The sequence below is a fragment of the Falco punctatus genome (assembly GCF_963210335.1).
Source record: "Falco punctatus genome assembly, chromosome: 8".
Lineage (NCBI taxonomy): Eukaryota > Metazoa > Chordata > Aves > Falconiformes > Falconidae > Falco > Falco punctatus.
The window spans coordinates 30,361,856-30,388,419 of NC_137588.1; the positions used below are offsets into that span (position 1 = coordinate 30,361,856).

Genomic DNA, 26,564 nt, shown 5'->3' on the forward strand with positions numbered 1-26,564 from the left:
ATCCCGCAGTCAAAGGGAGGCAGGTGCAAGGACTCTGCCTTTCAGCAGATCCATCTACAGGCCAGTGAGGTGGTTGTTCTCAACCCTTCAATTACTTACCACCTTTCCGGGATGAAAAGAGCAGTGTGCCCTTATCCCGGAATCACACCAGCTCTAGCAATCAGAAGATGCCTCAGCACAGACGAAGCTCTGCCAATACACTGCAGAACAAAGCACAAACTACTAGCCTCACCTAGGAAACAGGTAAAACAGTTGTAGTGGAAATTACATTAAAGAGATTGTGCTAGCATGGACTTGAACAAGGGTGGTGATCAACTTTCCTCATATCCTCCAGAAGAAGGACAAAGAGAAATCCTCTTAAATCAGCTAGAAAGGAAATTAAGCATGAAAAGCATAGGGGCACTGGAACAGACTAATTCAGGAGGCTGCGAGATCTTCAAAGGATTTATTTTAAGCATAGGTTGAATAAACACCTGACAGAAGACATCCGGATACATTTGGTTGTCTTCTGTGAACAAAAAACTGAATTTGACTATTTCCTGAAGTCCCTTATATTACAATACCCACAAAGCCTTAAGATTTCCTCCTTGCCATTAGAAATACAGTATCAGCAAAATAAATTATGTTACTAGTAGGTAATCATCCTTTATGAACAAGACAAGACAAAGTGACAACAGAAGCTTGTTAGCAATCCACTGTAGATACAAATTATACTGGCAGATACTAGTTACTCCCCAGGGTAAGGCTGACACTCAGGTGAACTAAAATTTCCAACATTGGTTTACTCAAGATTGATGTACAATCATGAAGTACATATGAAGACTGAAGCAAACCTTAGACTTCCTCTCCTATGTCCAAAACTCAAACCATATCCATCTTTTCTTCCCCTGCAGGATCCGTAATGAACTCTACACCAATAACCCCAAATTAAACACAAACATAATTGTCATCTCAACAAACTTCTGGGCCTAGCTTTGAGAAGCATGAAACATGCATATCATGAGATTTCTTGGAAGAACAAACCAGGGAAGCACTTGCTCACAGAGAACATGAAAGAGCAAGCTTCCTCCTTGCTGCAAGCAAAATGCAAGGAGGCATTTGGATTTTATCACACTGAGCTGCTCCAAGATCCACTAAAACTCCTCATACTTGTGCCATTTGTTCTTCAACAGCAAACAATGGGTCTTAATAAGCTTTTGGCTATTCAGAACCGCTTTCTAATCACCCATACACCTAACTTCAGAGACCACATGTGCTGGACACTGCATGAAAGGGAATCAGTGTTAGCATATTCAGTATGCTCTGCCCTGGTTTTCCATCTCAGTGTGACTCTGTGCTGCTTTACCGCAGCAATGGTTGCTACTAAAGCCAGAATAACACACAGAGCAGCCCTTTGCCAATTAAATCAATACTACTTGTGCAACACTAAGGGAGCTAAACCTTGTAAAAAAGTCCCCAGGACGCTCAAATCAATATAAAATTCACTCTAGGCTTGTAGTATTTTAGCTCATTAGGGACATGTTTAAACTAAATTGTATGGAAGTGTGTGAAAAAAGGAATTTGCACAATTTCCCAAACCTTAGAAAATGCAAAGTGTCTTCCCTCTACATAGTTAAGATCCACCATTGAATGAAAACCCAGACTGAGGTCTATGCTAAGAAGCATTCACACATCACCCTGAGCTGCTGGCTCTGGAGGAGGCAAGAAACAAGCTGACCTTGAGTTATCTTCCCACAGCTAACAGAGGTCTTGACATCAGCCCCAAGTTTCAAACCACTACAATGGGCTTACACAACCAGTACCCTCAATTTAGTAAGCACAGTATTTTCCCAGAAGAATAGAGAAGAGACTCAGGAGGAGGGAAAGACACTATGCCTCTGGACACTGTATACCGTCAGTCAGTGGCAGAGCTGCCAGCTGAACCTGTCTCTACCAGCCCAGTTCCTGCATGAAGCACAAGCCTCGTATCTCCACTGACTCAAGCTGTGAGGTTCACAACCGGTGCTCCCAGGACTTGTGAACAGAATCCCTCCTCCTCATACAAATGAAGACATTAAACAGACCAAGTTACCTGCAAAGAGAAACTTGATTTTAAAACCTTTTCCTCAGGAGATATTTTTCTTCTGTGGAAAGCCTGGATATTATATTACAAAGGCAGAAACCACCAAAACACATTAGTTACCACAGGCCAGTCATACACATTAAGACGTAGTACCCATATCACACTATTGCAATGCCTATTCATCTTAAAACCACATGGGAAAAAAATAGGTCTAGCTCATGGTTAAGGTTTCCTAAGAAGTCATATGCAGTCTCTGAATGCTCCAACAGATTTTCTTCAGAGCTTTCCCTTGAACACAGATGAACGAAATGGGCAAGACACTCCCAGGAGTGACATCCTGCACTGCTGCTGGAACTGTCTCCTCTTGCATCCTTTAACGCAGAGCACAATCTCCTACAGGCAGGGGTTGCATCTCCTTGTTGCCTGCAAACACCACAAGCAGGACAAGCAACTGAAAAAAAGTCTGCTGGTGTCTGCAAGGTATCTAAAACTTCATCTCATGAGCCACCCTGCAAATACAGGGTGGACTGCTATTCTGACTACCTACACAGAAAAGCTTGGTTGTGGTGCAGACCTGTGGTTTGCAAACCTGGATTTTGTCATTACCACCTCTGTTTTACAGCCTCTACAACCAAAGGAGGGAGAAGGGTCTGCCACAAGCTAAGAGTTGACAGCAAGCTCTTCGGTATTAACCACTCTTCATTATCACTCTCCTCTTACTCGCATGAAAAAAAATCCACACAGCTCCTTCATAGGCCAGACTGGGAGCAGTACTAGTTGGCTAACAAGGATCTGCAGGAGTTTTCTTCTTTCAAACTTGAAGACTATGCAATATGTTTGGGAAGAGGAAAAACGACAGAGTTCTGCCCTCTAGTCATTTCCCAAGAGCCCAAAATACCGGAGGCATAATTGCAATTAACTGCTGCTAAGGCCGCCAGCTCAGCGACTAAGCCCTTCCCATGGCTCCTGAATGAATTCACTGTGGTGGTTTTAGAAACTGGGCGGACAAACCAGACCTAGCAACTGAATCCTGCCAATAGGCTTCTCCGTTCCTTAAACATCCTCCTGGAGACCTGGGGGAACAAGGCATCATTAACCTGGAACGAGAAGCATCTGCATGTGGCATCAGCTAGAGCACCTGCATATACAAGCAACAGAGAAAACACCTTTTCCCCTGGAGCTAACCCCTGCAAGGGCACCTGCTTTCCCAGCAAATCTTTACACCAGCAGAAACCCAGTTCCCACTCAGTTGCTCACAGTTCAGCATCCCAGACAGATGGTTTCTAACTTGCAATTGTAATCTTCAGACACACACAACCCCCATATGCAATAGTTTAATCGTGTTCATATACCTAAAGGGGCAAGGCTAGCAAGCAACCCACCCAGCCTCTCTTCCACACAGCAAGGATTCCTTCTCAAGCAGAATTTGTGGAGCTGCCTCTGTTCTCTTGGGATTGACCTACAGCTTCATAGAAACATAAGGCAGAAAATGAAGCGTGTGAAAAATAACCAGGGATTTCCTCTCCACTACAGAGTCACCTTGCCTGACAGCCTACTTCAGTCATGCAGACAGAGGAGGGCTCCCTCCCACCATGCCTGGTACAAGTGTTTTCCTAACACTGGTTCTGTACCTCTCCCTCCAAATGGAGGTGACAATACTGCACACCAGGCTCTTGTGCTCAGTCACATCACAGCAAGCCAACGAAGCTCCAAACCAGTCTGGTAAGCTACAGGTTTGGGCCACCAGAGCTGTGGTGCACAGAGACTTCAGGCAGAGCAACAGTGTGCCCCAGGAGCCAAGCTTCCTAATGCAACTGCTGGTGAAGCCAATAAGGAAAAGAAAGAAGAAAGAGCTTCTCCAGATGAAGCAAGAGACAGTGATAAAGAACCTCTCTGCTTCAGCTTTGGCAAATACTCTTAAATCTTCAAGGCAGTTTCTTTTCCATTTACAGGGCAGAAGGGAGGCAGGGTACACTGCAAGCACCCTGCACCACTTTCTATCCAAGTCCTACAAAGTCTGATTTATGTAGCTCCAGAAATACCAAGTGGAAAAGAAAACTTACAAAGGCAAGTCATGGGAAGCAAGAGAGAAAGGTAGTCTTGCCTCCTGTCTAGCCTCAGAATTTGTTTCACTTTTGGTTTTTTGGTTTGTTTGGGGTTTTTTTTGTTGGGGTTTTTTTGTTGTTTTTTGTTGTTTAGTTGTTTGTTTGGGTTTTTTTTAGTTAAGAGACCTTCTGCTAACTCAGCTTGAAGAACAGTGTATCTGAGAGCAAAGGACTGTTCTAGACACCAGCAAGAATCAGAACAGGCTCCTGCTTGTAAAGGGAAAAAGGACATCAGGAGGAGCCTAGCTCCCATGGGTTTGGGGCACTTGCCTGCCACAGGGACACATGGCCATCAGGACCAGCACAACAAACAGGGACGTAGCTCAGCAGGACCTACCCTCAGCACAGCCACACGGTAAGAGCCGTCAGGGAGGAAAGCCATTCTCCCACTCCTCTTCTGGAAACTCCATTCAATGTGCTGTGAGCTGAGCTTCCAGACCTGCTCCACACTTCATTGGGAACCCAATGACTAGTTCAGTAGCCAGAATACTAAAATTCACTAGACTATTGCCAAATTTTTCCTGTAGGATTGCCTTGCTACTTTATCCATGAACTAGGAGCTAAATACAACCTCCGCCTTAACGCCTGGTGACTAAAGAATATAGCATAAATATTTAAACCAATCCAATTCCCTTGATAGAAAGCAACACACTTGTGCCAAGTTATTGTTCAAGCAGGTTAAAGCAGCATGCTTCAATGATGGGTGTAGCCATTTTGTTGGTCTGAAAAGTAATTCCAGATCTTTTTAGATGAAAAGCACCACAGAATTTAAAAATTTATATTAATCTCATCTTTCTAAAATAGTTTTATTTTATTTTGATCTAGCATCAAAGACTTTCAAGATACTTGTATCATTAACTATGCCAATCATAGTAGTGAATGTCCAAGCCAACTGTTTATGGTACATGTATGGAAAAACATGCATTAAATATTTCTAAGTCAGATCTTGCAAGATCAGGGGAGAAGCACGAGGTTCCTCCTAACAAGCAGCACTTCCAGGAAGTTTTATACACTGATTAGTTCTAGGGAAGGCTTTGGACATCAGGCATCAAATAGTATTATCTGCATTGACAGAGTCCATTAAAGGCTCCAACCCAAATACTCTAGACACTACACAGGGCATGGGCCGCCACCACAGTCCAAGACCCACCAGGCCTAGAAAGCTACTAACATGTGAGGCTCAACTGCCCGTAGCACAGACAGATCACTTATTGCTCGTTACTAATGGAAGAGCATAAAAAAAAAAAAAAAAAAAAAAAAGGCCATCTACAGCTCCCCTGGAACAGAACATTTATCTCCAACTCTTCCCTTTCAGATTGGTGGTGCATGTGCACAAACGTGTTTTCAGCTGAAAGTTGGGAGCTCACTGCATTAAGGAGAAAATTAGCCATGCAAGTCAAATGAAGAGTGTATGCTTCTTTTCAAGTTTCCTTTTAATCTTTTGATGCCAGATAAAAGGAAAAAACAAGATCCATGTCACAGGTATGCAACTGTTCCCAAAATGAGTACTGAACAGCAGAGATTCAAAACAGACAGGCACAAAGATGAAAACAATATCCATACGCAGCTTAAGTGTGTCATCCACAAATAGTGAATCTGTCACCAAGAAAGAGAAGATGACCTTGTGGCAAAGGACCTCTCCCAGCCTACTTGGGTTCAATCCTTACCTTCCTCCCTGCCAAACTTCAACACTCAATTCAAAGGAACAGGATGCACCTCAAGTTCTTGCAAGCACCTGACCCTACTGCAGGTCTTGGGACAACCAAGTGTCTGCTGCTTCGACCACTCATTCTCAGCTCTTCTACTGGCTACAGAACAGTAACCCTTCAAACAGGGCAACACGACTCCCCTGACTATCACCCAGCATGGACCCCAGCAAACAACGTTCTGCCCAAGGACACCCCTTCATCACTGAAGCCTTAATTACAAATCACAATCCAGCCTGTAATGTTGATTAATCAGCTGCTCTCCTCAGAGACATTTATACAAATAATGATTCAAGTCAAATGAGATTCTAAACTTCCTCCAAAATAACCAAGAGCAGAATACAGGATGTCAAAACAAGCACTGTCTGGAAGCAGAGGGAACATCCTTCTCACACCACTGATCTAGAAAGGGCAAAGGAAACAGCAAGGACAAGAGAAGGGAAAAACCGATTGAAAACAGCATTATCTATCATCAAGCTACATTATTTTAAAGAACACAGCCAGCAGAGACCATGATCTCTCTACCCTACATTATTTGCACCAATAACAAATTTTTAGAGGCAGAAGGGGCTCATCAGGTCAGTTAATTTGATATCCTGTGTAATACAGTTCATGAAATCCCAACCAGTTCCTCCTGCAGTGAAACCAATTATTTTCTATGAATAAGGCATTTCTTCTGAAACAGCGTTAGGGCTTAGTCTGATTTAAGATCTTCAAATCAAATAAAGATGATCAGAGCTAAGAATTCTGACCAACAATTTATTTTTTGTTAGATACAAACACTGCATACACTACAGTAATATGCAGAGAGACATAAACATTTTTTCTCCTCTGCCAAAAAAGGACCCTCCCACCCCGAGATTCACATGCAATAATTTTCAAGCTTCTGAAATGTACAGGGATCTACCCCCTTTCTAATAAAGACATGGATCTCTAGGGAGCAAATGTAAGCCCACAGGCAACAACCTTGCTTCAAGTTGTGTTTTATAGCTCCCTAAACAATAAATCGAGTTCCATGCAGCCCAGAGGTCACAGGCTGGTACTCTCCAGCCAGAGTGCAGACAACCAGAGAGGGTTGGGTTGTTCTTGTATCAATTCCTATGGCACTATAAAAAACAGTTAATAGCCCAAGGTATTTTTTCTTTCCATCTTCTATTTCATAAAATCTTTATGCAAAACAGCATCTTTCAAAGATGCCACATTCATGCACAGTAACTGACACGGAAGCCAAAATTTCTCATATAAATTCACATTTAGTTGATTACTAAAGACTACCAATGGGGTTTTGCTTTTAAACTGCCAAAACTATCACAAGGAAATACGGACACAAAAGCTTCGAACAGGGGGAGTGGGAAATTCTTAGATTTAAGTCACACACCCTGACTTCTGTACAAAAGAGTAAACAAGATTAGTTACCACCCAGTCACATTAAACTTCAGCCTCAAAGAAATGTCTCTCAGAAAAAAAAATACCCTTAAGAAACAAAATTCAAATGTAAATTAATCCTTATTAACATGCACACAAGTAACACAGGCATAGAAATTAAAGGCATTTCAAGAGCTAAAACTAAAAAAAAATAAAGACAGATCTTTTCCACATTAGCTGTGGTGTTCATCCAGCATTATGCTCCATCTCTAAACAGCCTGCACATGAGCATGCTTTAAGCAGCACACAGCAGTAAGTGGGGTCAATTTGAGTTTGCCTGACTTTAATGGCAGCAGGATCTGGCTGTTAATTAAGTACCAGATTTCCCATTGTCCCAACCCCACCACACCTTTCCTGATTAAAGGCAGCCAGCTTTTAGAGCATTTTTGTTTTAGTTGCTGCTCAGCCAAGTTTGGCTACATACATTCACTTACCAGAACTTCTGCTTTCACTTATCACAAACGCCTTTCTGATCCCTGGAAAGCAACCCAAATCATGCATTTCATTTCCATTCTCCCAGCTTGAAGATGCCAGTCACCTACAACTGCTGATAGCCATGAAGTAAACAGATAAACAGGGTCAAGTTATCTCCTTGACCTCCCAGAAGCCTTTCCTGGCTCACCTCACACCCTGATGAATACCATCTCATCAAAGTCCTGCCCTCAGCTGCTTCTCTTTGTGCTTACCTCACCCTGATTTAAAAAGGCACATCAGAACCTGCCCTCCTGCTCCGCTCCTCTCAGACTACCACATGACAGTCACCGCTGGGGACCCCCCCACAGGGAAAGCTGAGTCTATCGCACTCGCGTCCTTCCCTGCGGCTCCACCTTTCCTCAGACAAGCAGCTCCCTTCTCCAAGGCCCTGTCTCATGCATGCCTGCTCAGATTCCCCAGAGGGCTTCACCCAGGCCTTTTGAACTGCCAGCATTACCCCATCGGCACGACTAGTTCTTTGAGACATGGCCACTTACGCAGCTCCCCACGCTTTCTCAGTGAACATCCCATACATCCAAAGCCTAGCGTTTGCTCGGCAGTGTCTGAGGACTGCAGCTGCACCAAATAAGCCCCTTTGGCCGGCAGCATGAAAACAGCAGGACCATCCCAGCCACCCCTTCAAGTCTAGTCCAACAATTACACTGATGTTGGACCAACGATCTTGGAATCATCATAAAATGCATTCCTGCAAAACAATTGTGATAAATTTAGATTCTAGTTAAAAACAGAAAACACTTAACACATAGAAGCCTGGAGTACCCACACAGAGTACCTAGTACATATTCCAGCAATTCATCCTGACTCTCCTCTCTCTGTCTCATTTCCCTTCTTTATGTTAGTTAAAAGGACTGGGGAACCCATAAGACTCACATGACTTCACTACTACACCATGAGAAACTTGCTTTCCATAGAAGAAAAAGTCAGCAAGCCACCCTCACACCACCTTTCATGTGAGTTAGTTTTGCAACAGAGCTACACCCAGAAAAATAACCAATTCTTGTTCTGAAGTGTTTGTCCAGCTAGAGCACACTCTTCTACAATTCCTACACTACCTCCTCCTGGAATGGTCACCAAGAGACTCTTTGAAAGATGCCTGTAAGGCAGCAATCAGCCCCGGATACCTCAGTAACTGTCACTTGGCCTGAGATGTCAGCTCCTGCCCTCCCATTCATCTGCAGTGCCAGTTCCCACCACACCACCTCTAGGTGCAAGTTATCAAACAAGAACCACTGCACTTTTCTCCACATAATGCCTTTCTGCTTGGGAAATGCTTCTCATTAATTGTAAGCTACCTTACTAGAACAGGAAATTCCAGAAGGAAACGGATGAAACTGCATGGAGAGAACGGGACCCAAGCAACACAAAGAAACAGAGCTCTTTAAAGGCAACAAGAAAGCTCAGATCTTGATGGGGACTGGAGCCTTTCACAAGCAGACTTATTCACTTAACTTATTCACAGCCCAGCAACATTCTACAGGTAACAACTTTCCAAAAACCCAAAGGGACAGAAGGTAGAAGAGGCAGACAGTAGACTACCAGGAAAGCCACCTATGCAGGCCTGGAACAGAACCTTAGCCCAAGAGACAAAAAAAAAAAACACCAAATACTCCAATCTGTAAGAGCAGGTACTTCTAAAACCTGTGTGCAGTTTCACCTTTCCAGACAACATCCAACCATTACAAGAGAAATTTCTTTTGGAGGTCAAGCAGTTCAGCCATGCACGTAACAGCAGCACATCAATGGCTCCCTTTGTTCCTCAGCATCCAGCATCACAGTGCTCCTCTGAATGTCTCGGGGTTAAATACGGTACATAACCATCTTCCCCAGTGTCTTAAAAAGCTAGGGGTGTACCCCAGCATCTGCCCAAGGATCGTTCTGTCCACAGCACTCTAAACAGGTAAGAACACACACAGATACTTCATCTATTGATGAGTATTGGTTTGAGTAATTTGGTGCAACGAGACCAACTCCATCAGCTATGAGCAAACAGGATTCCCTCCAACACTCAGGTACACTTTTTTACTCCATGGTGAAAGCTAGAGTTGTCTACATTTATAAAGCTACTAGAGAAATTGGGTTCTTAAAAGGTCTGGCCCCATCAGACAACTTTGATGATGGGTGTACATCAGTAAAAGCCTGTAACATTCAGCTTTAAACAGCAATGAACAAGCGGCATCCCCTTTATTTAAGTTCCTGATAGTGAGACAAAGTATTTCTAAACTTCTAAACTGTTAAAAGCAGACACCTCCACATCACTGCATAAGCACCGATGCTTCCATTTGCAGTAAGATTTGCAATTAGACCCAACATGACTGTGCCAGTTTGTATTAATCTAATTGAGAGTCACGGCAATACAAGGCAAAATACTGTATTTGAAAATAGTTCTAACAGACACACAAAGAACTATGACAATTAGCAGAAAGAGCTGATTTCTAAGACTCGATTCACTATATATTATTCAAACAGCATAATTTCAAAGTACACTGGTAGAAACAACTTTAGGTTTTCCATTTGCTAATTATTAACAGGTTCTCAGCCACCAGCTGACCGGCACAAACACTCCTACCCTGGCGAGCTGGTAACACCACAGTTAACCTCCTGAAAATTTCACATCCCAAAAGAGATCCCTTCAGCCTCTGCACTTGTGTGCATGTCCTGCCCCCGTAATGAGCAAAGCCAGCCTTAAGAAGGGTATGCCAGGATCGGGCTCTACTACCTAATCTTTCATTGTTTCCACAAACCTCTCCGGAAAGCTATTTTTGGAGATGAAAAAGCATTACTAGGCATGAAAGTTTTCTTTCTCACACTTCATGCAGGGCCCAATCCTACACAATCTTTCCTCTGGCTAAACTCCCAGCCACACTATAAAAAAAAAGATCTTGCTTTACATGCTCTGATAACTGGGACTCTTTGCTCCAATTCTTGAATACTCAAATGTTGCTTTGTTTTAAAGTTTCATATTTGGCACAAAAGCAATACCAAATGAGGAACATAGCAGGTTTTGCCTAGTTAAAATAAATTTTAAAAAAATTATAAAACTTAAAGAGGGAGAGATCGGATCTAGGAAGAAAGTAATGAACAAATTTGTGGGAGGTAACAGTCACTTGGAGAAAAATCAGAAACTACGTGTCTCCACTCTGTGTTCCACACCTTCCCTCCTGCATGTAATGATACGGCCACAGAGCAGACAACACATGGGATACAAATACACGAGGTTGCTTATACAAACTCACACACAGCACAGTCCAGCCATCAGAAACATGAAGCTGAGAGAACCAAGCAGCAGAAAAATCCAACTGTCCTGAGCCTTGGCTAGATTGTCACTAGTAAGATGAGCTTGGGTGGCTCATCGTAAGAGTCAGCTCACATACTAAGACAAATCCCAACTGCTACGCTGTCATCACCAGCATCCCAAAGGCATTTACATGGGAGCTGATACACACAGGCACTTCTGACACTGGGACACTTCCCACTTACGTGCTAATAAATTTTACTGGAAAACAAGTAAGAAACAAGTTTTAAGACCTTGACTGTAAACAAAGATACGGTGGATGGAACTAGACAAGCCCAAGGGCCCTTGCAACCTGAATTACTTTGTGATCCTATGACAATACAGGAAATCAGTTCCAAAATGCAACTGCTGCAAAAGAAGGGCTGCCAGAGCCAGATTCACATATCTGAAACAAAAAGTATCCATGCACCAGCCTTGTTAATCTAGTGTGCTGTTCCTCCAAAAACTAACATAGGTGCACTTAAAGCTAAGATCACTCTGGAAGATTTAAAGAAAAAAAAAAAAAAGTGTTTTTTACTACTATGCACCAGGTATTTCTCAGTCTTACTTTTAAGGAAGAGATCATTAAATTGTTCATCTATCATTCATATATTCTGCCCTCTCCCTATAACTTCTGCATTCTTTAACCAGTTTTAGCAAACTTCAACCTAACATGGTAGAGAAAATAGAGATCCCGAAGACATTATGCTCTTACAAATATAACAACCAGGCAAAAGAGGTTCCATTAGAAGACAGACTTCAGCATAAGGAAAACCACAACATTAGACACCAGCAAATCTGCACAGGAAAAGCCAAAGAAACAAGACTTCATAAAACTTATCTGCTTACAAAATCACTTCATTAAAACTAGACAACGTCAGAGGCAACTAGACCCCACTGCCAGTGGGATTTGTCACTAAGTGTTTTTTCATGGTGAAGTTCAAAGGCTGAGACAAGAACAGCTTTTAAGACAACTTCAAGGAACATCCCACAAAGATGACACAGAAGAGTGTGCATACTTTTAGCCAAGAAGCTAACAGGCTGGTGCTGGTGAGGGAACTATGTGGGCTGATGAGTATTTCTTTCAGCATCAAGGGGACAACAGAACTCCACTAAGCCATTTAGAAACTAGCAAACAACCAAGATGCCTGTAAACCCACCACTGCAACTAACCTCCACTTCAGGCAACAATTCCAAGTCAGGAATCACCATGTCAGGGAAAATGAGGATTCTCCTCTACTCACCCCGTTACTTACTAAACATGATAAGAGCTGGATCGCACATGCATATGAGCAACAGCTAATTTTAATCCAGAGAGAGGTAACAGGCACGTGATCCTCAGGCATGGCGTGAGCAGTCTCTGTAATTCACTTTGGGATCTTTGAGAACCAAAACCAGTACACTTTTTAAAATATCTGTGTTTATTCAAAGTGTTAGAGCAGTTTCAGGCACAGTATCATACCTGTTCTACCATACAGACAAAGCAGTGAAATTAGCTTCCCCTATCACTGTGCCTAATCCTGTATCGTATATAAACTATTCAAAACCATCACTCAAAAACCATCACAAGATCCATCCTAAAACCAAGTAGATGTCCTTATCTATTCCACTCCAAGAGTTTTCTAATGTTCACACTGCAAGCAACTTTCATCTCACATCCAGCCTAAATTTACTCACAGCCAGTTTATACCCGTTCGTTCTTGTGCTAACCTTGCCCTTTAGATCTAGTAGTTCTTTCCCTTCCCTGATGTTCGCCTCTCTGATGTATTTATAGACAGCAGTCATGTTCCCTCTCAGCCTTCATACTGTAAACTAAACAAGCTAAACTTCTAGTCTCTGGTTAGGCAGGCTCTCCAGTCCCCTAAACACCACGCTAGCCCTTCCCTGCACCTGTTCCAGCTTGAATTCCTTTCTTACAGACGGGCAACTAGAACTGTACAACACATGCCACAGAAGGACCCTACAAGCACTGTACAATAGCATTAGTATGCCCTTATCCTCACAGAAATAAATCCCCAATAATCTGCCTTTTCCACCAATGCATCAGCTGTGACACTCAGCATGCAGCCAAGCAATACACCCAAGGTTTCCCGAGTGCTAGAACTGTGCTAGACCACCAAATATCTCCTTGTGAGGAGCACTGAAGCGCTGCAACTGAAACACTACACCAGCGTCAAAGGAATAACTTTATCCTCTCAATTTAGTAACCACAATGGTTCAGTCTTGTGTGTTGTTCGGACTCTCAGTCCCAGACCAGCGCCTGTTTGGCCCTGCCAAAGCCAAGGCAGCTGCACTACCAAGCACCCAAGAGAAAACAGCTCTAAATAAAAAAAAAAAAATAAAATCTTACAAGATTTGAAAAAAACCACACACCCATAAACAACACTTCCCCTGAGCCAGTCCCAGCACTAAAATCTATGGAAACGTAACATAAAATTGGCCAGAAAGTAAAATCAGGGACTCAAATCTCTATTAGCCAGAAGGATATGCAAGGGAAACGTTTAGTTTGTATCCCATTTTTCTACTCACCTCTCACCATTCACTACTGGCCACCCAGAGACAGGATACCAAGTTAAACAGACCTTGCATGTGCCGCTATGGAAACAAACTTCTGTCCTATTTATTTCAACACTGGGTCTCCACTATTCACACTCCCTTGCGATTCTGCAGGTTTTCACTATTTATATTTGATTTCATAATACCTCAGTAAACAACTGAAAGATACTGCTGTCTGGTACACTCTGGCTCAAAAACTTTGTTTTATGCAATCGGTACCATATCCGCACTGTGTATAAAACCACCGGAAAGTATTACTACTCCACTACAGTTCTTCCCACCTCAGCCACCAAAGAACCCTTCCTGCTACAGCCAGTCATTATTACCTTTTAAGTGTTAAGAAAAAGCCATAGGAAAACTCTAAATGCTGACTTGCTACATTAGTTTTTTGGGTTTTTTCCCCTGTCCTGAATAAGAAGGACTGAAGCTAGTATTAAATTTGATCTAGCCCAGCTGCTACAAACCTCCTATTCCGCACTGCACCATCTATGGCACCTCCCCATACTGCTGATAGCAAGCAGGTAAGAGCTGCTCCATAATCTGATCAAATCGGCACACAGAGGAGTTAAGTGTTAGAAAGGCAGGCGCAGCTACTACAGCCAAAGAAAAGAGGACTGATCAGCTGAACTGAGCATTAATGTTCAATGCCTACAGGAAACTAGATATCCTGCCGCCAAAACTCTGGTCTTTCTTAAATTCAAGGTGGGTTTTCCTGCCTATTAGGAGCACGCCAGCATAGAAGCCTAATGCAATTCAAGTCCAATGAGTCTTTAGCCCATTCGAAAATAGCTCTTCTCCCTGCAGTAGGAATTGTCAGAAGCAGGTTTTGCCAACAAAGCTTTTGTAACATGGGCATAGGGCAAGGAATAGGCTCTACTCGCAACTCCAGGTCCAAGATCACTCTTGCTCCATAGTTCACTTCCCATATCTTTTGGGAATCACAACTAATTTAATTCATTTTTACTAGCAATTACAGCTTCATGTAAATAGGTTTTCAGGGATGAAATTGCTAAATGAATGTATGTATTCCTAATCCTCACATCCTTCCAGCATCCCAAAACTCACCAGCTAACAGCAGCTGCTTGGAAACCCTTTACAAGTCCCTTTTTTCCTTCCCCAGATGGTAAAGTCTTTTTTTTCCTCCTGTGCACTAAATACTCAACAGAACATGCTTACCAAATTATCATATCAACCCATAAGCATGCACGATAATTATTTCTTGAATCAGGATTTCTTCCACTGAATTTCAACCAAAATAAACATGGCATAGAGAACAAATGTATGCTTATAGTGAACTACCATTCATCAGCTTAAGTAACTCTAATGGATGCCACTTTAAACTAAGCCTGCACCATCTGTTCTACCCCTCAATTAGCAAAGAAAGAAAAAAAAATTCAATACACAGTTTAAGAAAGCCAGCTAATTTATGTAAGTTTTATTTCTCTTCAGCTCAGTGAAGCACATTCTTGTAATACTTGATATTCAGAAACAGATCCAAATGGAAGGCTGCTTTCTCTAACACTGTTAGGAGTTTTGTTAGGGGAAATAAAAGTTTCCCTGCAATATTTCACCATCTAAAAAAATTTCTCTGTAACATCCCACCCCACATTTTATTTTAAAGAGTGTGATGCCTCTCTAAGTATCAAAATTAACTAGGAACTAAACAAATCAAATCTGAAGTCCTACACACATGAACACAAACAAAGCTCACAACACAGCCCTGCAGAACACCCACCCTGGCAGACTGGGTCCACCAGTACAGAACCTTGCTTGGTCAGCCAGAAGGCCTCCACAAGTGGAAGTGGTTACAGACCCTGGTGGCTGGGGACAAGTCAGATCCTAACTCCCCTCTCACAAGCAAAGCCCAGTCCTGTGGGCTGCTGGGCACAGCCTCACACAGATCAAGCTGCACTGGGACAAAGGGATCATCCCGTCCAAGGGTAAGATACTCTCTTTAGCAAACATAGCCTGTGCAGTGAGAGTAGTGCAGCAACCAGAAAAAAATAATAATTTAAAAAAAAAAAAAATCACTACTTGCCAAAGGTCAGGAAAAAAACCCGGTTTCATTCAGTTCCTTACTGCAAACCCCCACGCCCCTACCCAGTTTTACTTCAAAGGGGTTTCTCCCACCACTCTGCAATATAAGAAAACATGGAGTAAAACCCTCTTCTCAATTTGTCAGATCCTGACCTGCTCAAAGGTTCCATCACCACCAAATCTCTATGCTGAGTTCACTCTTGGGTGCTGCTAGTCAAAAACGAACCAGCAATAGCAAGGGCTACTTTCCGTGTAAACCTCAACTACAACAGCACAGAGCACACGTCACAGGGAAGAAAAAAGGTGCAGGAGACCTCATCCCTATTGCTAGATGGAGGCAATGGTACAATACTCACCTGCTGTGGAGAAGCAGGAAAGAGAAGGCCGCTGCCAAACACTCTCAGTTCACCTCTAGGAATATCAGGCTGGTAGAATACCACTTTAAGATCCTGGACATATTCCTTTACACTACATCTCAAAATGAAACATCAATGGCACATGATAGTCTACATACTGAGAAAGGTACATCGGCTGCAGACCAGTCAGGAGATCCTGTGTACTTAACAGCAGCACTACTAAACACTGCCACAGAACAACTCAAAGTGAGATTGTTCACCAAGAAATTACTAACAATTTCAGCTCTCTCACCTTGCCATAGGATTGTGAAGCTGAGAGGACATGCTGAAGCTCCTGATGCTGCTGCATGTTTTGCTTCATGTCTCAAGACAGACAGCTCAGTGCAGGCCTTAGTTATTGTTCAGGGATTCAAGGATCTGCAAAATAACTCTCACTTTTTTGCTTAGCCAGGGGAAGAAACGGACTCAAGCCAAACCACCATCCTGACACGGCACAGACCAAGCAAACAAAGCGTGTGAAGAAATGGAACAGAGGCAGGATTCCTCTTTGGTCTGCAGCATTCTCAAATACATTCCCCAGCCCAGCCTCACTAGCATACCCCACAGCTCCTAGTGCCCATGCAAACATAGGCTGCCTGCTCTAAGTAACTGAGCTCCAGAGAAGAGTAAGAGCTCTCAAGAAGACTCCATTTTTCCCACGGCACTAGTCTCAGGTCTTCCACCCACGTGAAGGCACTGGTGGGAAAACACAGGCCGGGCAATGCCTGTCGGGTGCAGTTCAGGCACACTCCCGGCAAGCACGCATACGCAATGGCCTTGCACTGGATCTCGCAGCCTTGCTTCAGGAAACAACCCACACGTTGCCTTGACTTGAAAAGCATCCTGAACTATCCAAGTGCCTCCTGCACCTAAGGCAGCTGCCTGATATGCAGCAGGAATCAGTGACCAGGTCACAAGGCCATTTGTCAGAAGACTGCGAGTGCTGAGTGCTATCAGAAGTGTTACGTCTCACTGTTCCACACATGATGCTTTCACAACTTGGACAGCACCAAGGAAAGAGAAGCACCTTTTCCCCCTCCATCATTGCTTTTTTGGTGCATCCCTTGAAAAAGATCGAATTGTCTCCAGTCCTCATCCCGAGGTCAAGGACTTCACAAAGTAGTGTCAGGTTGAAATAGAAACCATGTACAGGAAAACCACCAAAGCCTAAAAATGTCAAGGATGGCTATAACATCCATAGCTCAGACTTGTAAGCCAGCGAGGGAGACAGCTTGAGCCCTCCCTGTAGAGGCACAGGAATTTCATCATCAGTTGAGGCTCCCTTTAAACCAAACTGAACTGAATTGACTCAGAGATGTCACTTCTCTTCGGCTCACTGATGTTTCCTCGGTGATAATATGTAAGCACAAATGTTGAATTAGCATAGTCCTAGACAGACAGGAGCAATGAATCAACTGGGTGCTGTCCCAACACAACGTGTCCCATTACCCACACTCAGTCTAATTCTGCGAGCACACACGTTATCACTGAAGTGTCAGGAAATTTCAGACCATGCAGATGATCTCAATCTTTGTTTTAAGCCAATACTTTTCCAAATGAAGGGAGTGAGGTGAGCAGAGCAGCAGAGTGCAAAGCTAACAGCTTTTTCAACGGTGACCGAACAACGGCAGTTTAGCCCTCCAGATGGCTGTTCCAGGGCAGCCATGCTCGGCCTTTCACTCTCAAGGTTGTTACACTAATCCACGACCGGGGTCAGATGACACAGCCACCCTGTTCTCCCTCACGCCAGACAGCTCTGAGCTTCTGAACCCCCACCCCACAAGCAGTTCAGAAGGTGACTGTAACACAGAGGAAGGCACTAAAACAAAAGGAAGAGATTGGTACACAGTGATACACTAAACCTTGGCTGGATACTGAAGCAGACCCCACCACATTGCTAACCCCCAGATAGCCAGCTTGCCCCCTCCAAGGTTTCACGTCCTCTATTATACTTATTCACTGAGAAAACACCCTCCAGACATCCGAGATGTCTGTTATGCTTACTAGAACTTAAACACAGCAAATGCTATCTATAGAACACGCACATTAATGAACAGCCAGCTCAGCAGCATGAGTTCTGGAACAGAGTCACTGCAGTACAGAAGGGCCACCAGTTTGTTACTGCAGAATAAAAATGTGTAGTTCAACAGACAAAAGGCTGGGAAGGAGAGGGGTGGAAGAGAGAGAGAACAATTTATCCTGAAAGGAATTCTGCTAACTAAGTGTGATGCTGGAATCGCATACTGCAAGTATGCAGTAAGTACTGCATAGATCTGCGATCCGTATCACTTCATAAAATCCATGCAAACAGCACGTTTCAAGTTTACTGTACTTGGGTTACCTTTCCACTGAGAATCACAGAAGTCTGTAGGGAAAGGGCAGTTAGCAAGAAAAGGGGGAGTAACATCATGCAATGCTCTCAGGAAATTATACATACAATGCTTGTTCATGACAACAAACTAAGACTTCACGAGCTTCACCAGAATGGACCTTTTACTGAAATGATACTGGCTTTGGTGGTTTGTTGGTTTTGGGGGTGGGGTGGGGGGGTAGTTCTTTTGTTCCTACTTGCCAAATCACTTCTACCTCAGCTGCTTGCTGACAAAAATTAAGAGGAAAAAACGCAGCTGTGCAGAACACATTGACAAATACACTGCAATCTCACAACCATTTCTCAGCGAAAATTTCTGTTAAAAATAGTTTAAATTAATCCGAGGATGCTGAGCTTCAGAGCACTTGCAACCTACACAGCTAGTCTCTCCACTTCTACAGGAAAGAATTCCATTACAACTCTCAGTTAATTATCTGGAGGCTCAGCTCTATAGGAACTTGAGCGCTCACACTTTTCTGGACTTAGCAGAAAGGAACAAAGTTTCCTATTAGGTCCCATACAACGGCTACCCTATTAGACTTGTCAGAGTGCCTCACGAAGGGACCAGGAGGAGTTTTCCAAGCCACAGCTGAGAACCCCTCCCCACTCCCACAGCACGGTAGGACTTCCTCACTAAGACCTGTAGGAAGATGAAGCAACATAAAGGGAGTATCAAGGCAGCGCAGCTCTATGTCCTACCAACTCACTGCAACATTGTCAAATTCAACAGAACATGCATGCATACACACACATACACACGACCTTTCGTGAGCTAAGTACAGTAGATCAACTGTAATTAAGTTGCCCCCGGAAAATAGGAAAAAAAAATCTAGCAAGATTTAATGACAGTGAAAAATCCTGCTGTTTATATATACTTTTTGCGGTTTCACTTTTTTAATATAGCAGGAAATCAACATTGCTAACTACTGGAATGATCAAAGCATGCCACCAGCTAACAATGTACACAAAGAAACCAGGATAACACCAAATTTAAATCCATTTATCAAAACCTCATTTACTGAATTTTTACTGCCTTGAGTCCTCAATATCGTGTTGGCTACCAACTACCAAGAAACGGGACAAGAATGGTTCATTCAGCATAATTATCAGCTTACAGAACAGTATATTAGAAAGTCTGCTATACAACTTTCACTTAGATCATGTGGCACTTGACACTGAAACTTCGGAGTGTAATCACATTCCATTTGACAAGTCTTACCTTGTAATTGCTGGAATTTACCCAAGAAGTGGCCAGTCCATCAACCATTTTATCCAGCATAGTCTGATCATGTTCAAGATCAGCTGACTTCTGTTTATCTGAGAAGTAATCTATCAATTCCTGGCCAACTTGAAGTCTCTTTCCAACATCTTTCTGCAACACCTGGGCTAGGCAGTACTCCATACTGGGCTCCATAGTGTCTTAGAAATACAGCACCAGCAAGAAAGCTAGAGGGCAGTAGGTCCAAAAAATCCCTTTATAAACGTACGCAGGAGGTCGCCTCTTTGTTCGATGAAGGTTACTGAGGGTCTGGGTTTCAAAGATGCAATTCTGAGTATGGCAACAATGCACCATGTGTGTGTGAACAGCAGCTGGCAGGATATTAAAAGTCCAATTTAAATAACTAGTAATAGATGAAGCAACAAGCAGTGCTGTACTGTTGAGTCTGCAATAATTCCCAATTCAGCAGTCCATTCTGAAAGAAATGAAAAAGAACAGTATTATAGGTTAAATTAAGACTGGAGCAAAAAAAGATTGAAAGCATGTCACAAAATAGGTTATTCATATACAGCTGCAAAGCTGTGATAAGCTGGATATGAGCAGCATTGTTCTATTTTAAGGAATCAGACAAGGTAGGTCAGGACAAAAATCTTTGGTTATTCTTCACAACAGCAGTTACCCATCAGTTCCCTACAAGTTTTAGTGACAGACAGTAAATCAGGGGCTTAAGGAACAGCTGATTAGTAATCAATATTATTGCAACTGCCACCATCACCACCCACCCAAAAAGGTAGAGACAAAATCCTTAAGCAGGTCACCAGGAAATGCATCTGCTTTAAGAAGTGAAAGCAGGAAGAGGTCTGGATCCTGTTTTGACTGTTGGTCTTCAACAATCAATGGCATCAGCTGGCCAGCAAGATAGAGCACAACGCTAGGCTCCAGGAATGTAAAATTAGTAATTTTCATAAACTAGGTGCTCAAGCTGTTTCCAGGCTGAATTCTGTTACATCGCAACTACACATGTCCAGGAAACAGCACTGGCACAGTCTAGATGCAGTTCAACCAAGAGTGCCCATGGTGTCCTGAAAACCAAGGCCATACACAAGAAAGGCTGGACCAAACTTTCCTGCCATTCAGAGGAACAGCGTCACCTCTGAAGTAAGTTTTTGGCTTATGTGTAAAAAAGCGTCTATATGGCTGGGATTTGTTACATTCTTCAACTCTAGAAACTCTCCTGTCTGAAGATTTCATTAGGAACCTAGCTGCAGCTTTTTTTTTTTTTCCTGGTCCCTCCATCTGCAGTTAAACATATCCCTCCAAGCAACCAGGGAACAGACCCTGGGCCTGTCCCTCCAGCTTCCCACAGACCAGGGCTCCCAACACACCCGTTCTGCATCCTGAAGCACTCCCTCATCACCAGTTAGCTGTTTCAGGAGGCAGTGATAAAAATCCACAGTGGGTTTTTTTTTTGTTGTTTCCTGTCTAATAATACCCAAAGCTAGAAATCTGCCCTACTTTTTCCGCCTGCACGAGGAAAGCAGGTCAAGCTCAGAGCAAGGGAAGAAGCTGTGGAGCAGACACCTGGCTCAGTAAACAGCTGGGAGAAAGCTGGAGGCACAAGTTCACTAATTGGAGTCACTGTGGCAGCAAATCCAAGTACCTTGTGTTAGAGCAAATAAGGCCTCCACAGAAGTCTTAATAAAACAAAGTGGACCTGACAGCAGATGAGATGCACACAAGAACCCTAACCTGGAAACAAAAGCACACCTCACACGACAGACTACTTCAGTTCATTATCTCACCTCCATCCTCCTTGGCCAGACTTAAAAACCGCCACATCTTAACACCACCAAGCACAGCATCGAGATGCAGCACAGAGGCTTGTGGTCTCGAGATTCCCTAACCCTACGAGTGTTGGCAGACATGCCCCAGCTGTCCACACAGGCTGCTCTGCTTATTCATCAGGCAGGATGTGTCACCTACGGAGAGCAGGTCCCTCCGTTCCAGGCAGCCAGTTCAAATCCCCACTGGCTGACAGCAATCAAAACTGGTTCTGTACATCCAGGGACTCACCTCTGCCAACTGCCTGGCAAATCTTACCATCAGCCTGAAGGGATTGTTTGTGTTTGTAGACTAAACTCCCTCCTCACCAGCAAAACCTAACCCCCCCCAGCAGCAAGGAAGCATGAGCTGCCACTGCCCACACGGCACCTCGGGCTTTAAGTTAATGCCATGACAGCTTATTGCTTGTGACCATTACCCCAAACTGAACCACCTAAAGAACATACCAAAGTCTCACCATTTTGCTTCAAGTCACTTCAAGAGCGATTTGACTTCAAATTCTAGAATTGTCAATACTCCAACTGATACTCTTAGAACACCTTTTTTCTTTCTAAGAGACATTGGTTTGAAACTAGAAGAAAGCCACGCCTTTTCTCGTTGCTGAAGCTACAGTTTCTCACTCATTTCAGCTTAGCACCAACTCCAAAAGCAGTGCTCTGAGCTTTCGCATCCTCAACCAAAACGGTTAATGACACGGCTCCAACTACCCATGGCAGCACAGGCAAAAGAAGGGGGTGGCTTCAAGCAATCATAAAAGCACAGCAGAAGTTTTCCTCCAAGTCTTCCTGTCTGTACCTTTGAATATTGGCCCCTGCCCTGCCCTCTAGCATGGGCTGGTCTTGCTCCTTGCTGCAGGCACTCCAGCTATGCGAGACAGTATTACATACAGGAGGTTCTAAGCATCTAACAGAAGGGTTTTCACACAGCAAGGCAGCACGTCACCGCATACCTCTCCAGCAGAGCACTACTGGAGAAGGGGCAGGTAAGAGATACTCAGCAGCTACCACGCTCTAGCCGAAACCTTTCAAGTTAGCTGGGTGGTTTGCTTCTGGACTCCAGAAGCTGCACACATGTTCAAAAGGAGACACTTCTGTTGGACTGGATAGAACACTGTGAAGAAGTCCCCTAATTGCTTTTAAAATGGAAATGTGGAACCTGCTTAAACTTGAAAATTCAGATTACAGGAGGGTGTGAATGACTTAAATTACCACAGAATAGCCATTTTTTATTAACTCCACACATAAACAAGTCCCAACACATCCAAGAAACCATTAGCTGGCCATGCTGCCACGAGAAAGGAACATTCAAAGTTTCAAGTCTTTCTTCTATGTGGTTTTCATTTAAAAGTTTGTAAGCCTCTGCCTACAGGCACAGAAACAATCTTTTAAGCAAACTGATATAAACAAATTTCTCTCCGACTTCCTCATTTTTTAAACATGTAAAGTAAGGCATAGGATAAAAATTATGGTGCACTATAGAAGAACAGATTTATGCCATAACCTTGAGGACTGTAGTCTAAAGAAGATCCACTATACATTATGGCACCAGGGGAGAAGAGCCAGAAATACCTTTGAAACCTGGGGAAAACGGTAACAGAAAGCCAAGAGGAATGGCTCAAGCTGGCTTGCATCTACCAGGCAACAGGTGTTCAAGCTGCACTTTTTTTAACCAAGAAACAAAAAGCTTTTCTGCACATGTTAGGAAGTCTGTTGACTCCCCCTCTTCCTCACAAGAGGAAGTGGAAAAAACACCACCTGAGAAAACCAAGACCCAAGCTGACAAAAAATGAACCTCCCAGGCAATGAAGCATATGGCTTCTACATCCCACCAAGTTTGAAATCAACAGGACAGATGCTCCCCACATAACAAGCTTTGGTAATCACAAAGCCACAGTTTCACCCCAGCGGTTCACTTCTGTTTCTGCAGAATTTAAATGCCACAGTTTTCAGTAGCCGATGTTACAATCAATTTAGGACTGGGATTTTGAGTACCACCTCTTCCCACAGGCGCAGAGTCAGGCAGAAGTCAAGACATCTCAGTGGCACAGTTCCTGTACTAAGAGCTCCTCCAGGTTTTGAGGATTGTGCATATAGGCTCCAAAAGAAGGGTCTTCTCCAATCCTCCTACTAGGCTTGCAGTTTGCCCTATGGAAGACAGGCTAGGCTACATCTGGCATAACGTCAACACATCAACAAGAGAAAAAAAACGTTCTCCTCACCATCCCAACTCTGTCACTGCAAAAATAAAGCTCCCCCTTTCACTAATAAGCCATCAAAACTATGTGCTTAGTCAAAGCCTCTGCCAGTAATGCCTAAATTTTCTATCAAAAGCTATCCAGCAGAAAGCCACTAGAGAGGTTTGTATTTAGTGCCAGCTTGGAGCTCAAAATGATGGATTTTAAAGGAGAAAAATGACAAAGACTGAACAGACCGAAGTTACTCAGCCTAGATACTACCACTGTAGCATTATAGAAGCTGGTACAATTCACAGCAAAGCAACTGGCTCAGCACATAGAATAAGTCAAACCAAATAGTAAAAAGGAAATACTTGTCGCCTAAGGTGCTGTGGCAACATTAAGCTGGGTACACAAGCCAATGAACTTTTTTCAGTGCTTAGGAGAACCCAACTGACCCCCGACTCAGCTGAACTGCATTATTTGCAATTCTCAAGTTATCTTATAACTGTACAGGAAATTTTACATCTTACTTTTGCAATGAGGAAGGAAACCTGGAGCACGTAAAGAATGCAATATTACTCTCCTGGGGACTTGTCTATACTTGGGAGCTCTTCCAACATAGCTATTCAACTTTAAAAATTACACTCCCCTCTTCTCCTGTAGTCATCTGGTTATCGTCTTTTTTATGTTGTTAACAAACCAGTGCAGTCCGCGACCTCCCTAGTCAACTGCTCCAACACAGCTAACTCAAGGCACAAGCTGGCACAGAGACAAAATACTGCTGCCACTCACAATCACTGTAGACAAGAGCCAGTACACTCAATAACCAGGCCTTTCCAGTCACCTTCCAGAAAGTATCTCTGTACCTACTTCCAGCCAGTAACCTTAACTTGTAAATGTAACAATTCCTTTCTTGGGGTCTTTTTTTTTTTTTTTTCTACATGGTTAGATGTAGCCCAGCAGTTGTAGAAATAACACAGCACACAGTTGTACCAGCAAGCCTCCTTCTTCACAAGTCTCAGGACCTAGCTGCATACAAATGCCAGTTTAAAATTAGTTCAAGGTACATCAGACAGACATTTCTTTGAACCTTGCTTGTCTGTAACAAAGAACGTAACTCCTTCAGATTCCCAGCATAGTCAAACACAGCAACTTTTCAAGCAGAAAAGCTACCAGGCATCAACCTGCAGTAATTCACTGGTACTGGAAGGTGGGCAGGGTAAATAGCTATTGGGTTTGCCAGCCAAGGCCCCTTGGGCAAGAAGTTCAGAGCAATCAGAATAGCACCCAGAAATCGCATACTGCAAAGACAAAATGGAGATCTCATCAGCAAGGCAGTGTCAAACTGCAGCTCTGCACAAAGGATGGAAACTCGCAGCCCTCTCTCCACTCTATTTTTGCTTCAGCCAGTACCAGCTACCCCCAGCCTGGAGGGGATTTGGTGTCAGGCCTTTACAAAGTATGGCACTCACTAAGCACTCAGTCAAACCAACTCTTTGCTCGATGCTGAAGTAGCAGTGCACAAGGCAGCTGCACTGACAGTCTCTAAGCTCTAAGTGTTCTTCGTTGTTCAAACCCTCTGAGAGTATGAGGTGGCAAGTAAAACACCATGCCCTACTTGAAGAAAGCAGCAACCTTTTTCTGGAACCAAAGGCAGTTCGCAAGAAACACCCACCCAGCAACTGACAGGAGGGTCTTACTTTCCTTCACCTGTCTCAGTAAGTAGGCAATGTGTCTTTTAGTGCCTGGAAACATTGCACAATCACTGTGAGTGTTTTAAGTCAGTAATTACCTCCGCCTTGTAGTTGAGCCTCCCCCAGTCCGAGGATGGTATCTCAGATTTCCAGCCTGACAACTGATGCTCACCACATTAGCTGAGGGGACTGCCTCACACTCTCCTCAGCCTACTGACCACACTTGACGCAGACTCCTTCCACGTACACCCCCTATACAGTAACTTCAGCTGTCTTCAGACAGAACAGCCACCGCTCTACTAGTACTCACCAGTACAGCCTTGCTGATAAGCAAACTGCTGCCCATGTGGATGCAGCTTCCTTGCTGGATGCTGCTATGAGGACCTCAAAAGAGGGTTTGTTCCTCCTGCCACAGCACCAGCCACGCTAAGGAAGTGTTTGCAAAACTCACTGCTGTTGTGGGCAGGCCACCCTCAGAAGAACCACGGCTGGCTGAAGGCTTGCTAGGACTCTACTAAGTATCAGCTGTTCTTCAAACCTGCTTGGTGTTTAAGGGGTTCGTGTTTAAAGTACAGGCTGTAACCAACCTACACCACAGCACAACTTCAACGTCATGAGGAAAACTGATTTCTAGATTTCTAGAAATCTAGAAAAAAAAGGCAGATTTCTAGAACAAAGACGGCTGAAACATTTCCAAGGCTTAAGCTAACTAAGGTTTTCTAGCCCCCCCCCCCCCAATCCTTCTAGGACAGATGCTAGCTGTTAAAAGTTGCATTACCCTACCCTGGGTAAGATGAGAGATAAGCCTCAGATAACAGGAATTCTTATGCCTCTGCTAAAGGTTTGCATTACTGCCTCGGTAACTGAACACCTCACATAGAGATACCAATTTCAGAAAGGCATCAATCTTCCAAAAATCTCCACAGTAATGAAGCTATAGCAAATCAAGACAACTTGCAGGTCACCTCAATGTGACCCCAACACCCTACACTAATGGAACCACTTTGCAGAGTGGGAGTAACCCTTCAAGAGCAGGGCAGAAAATTAGATGAGCTTTAACATCCTTTGTTTTCCCAACACAGCCCCTCTCTGAAATTAGTTTGGTTTTAACTTTGTCTGAGACCAAGGACAAGTCTAGAATGAACTTTCAAGGTCTCTTTCCTTTTTAACAGTTTGAGCACCAAGATGTACATCAAAATCCTATGTTACG

The 26,564-nt window shown here is 43.5% G+C and overlaps 1 protein-coding gene across 8 annotated transcripts in view; it reads right to left on the reverse strand.

Annotated features, from left to right (window-relative positions):
- CLASP1 (cytoplasmic linker associated protein 1) overlaps positions 1 to 26,564 on the reverse strand; it is a 185,097-nt gene that overhangs the window by 152,609 nt on the left and 5,924 nt on the right. For all 8 annotated transcript variants that reach the window (XM_080399735.1, XM_080399733.1, XM_080399732.1 and 5 more), the window contains exon 2: positions 19,643 to 20,117. In XM_080399735.1, the coding sequence (XP_080255861.1) occupies positions 19,643 to 19,837 (195 nt within the window). In that variant the 5' untranslated portion in view covers positions 19,838 to 20,117. The remainder of the gene's footprint in view (positions 1 to 19,642; positions 20,118 to 26,564) is intronic.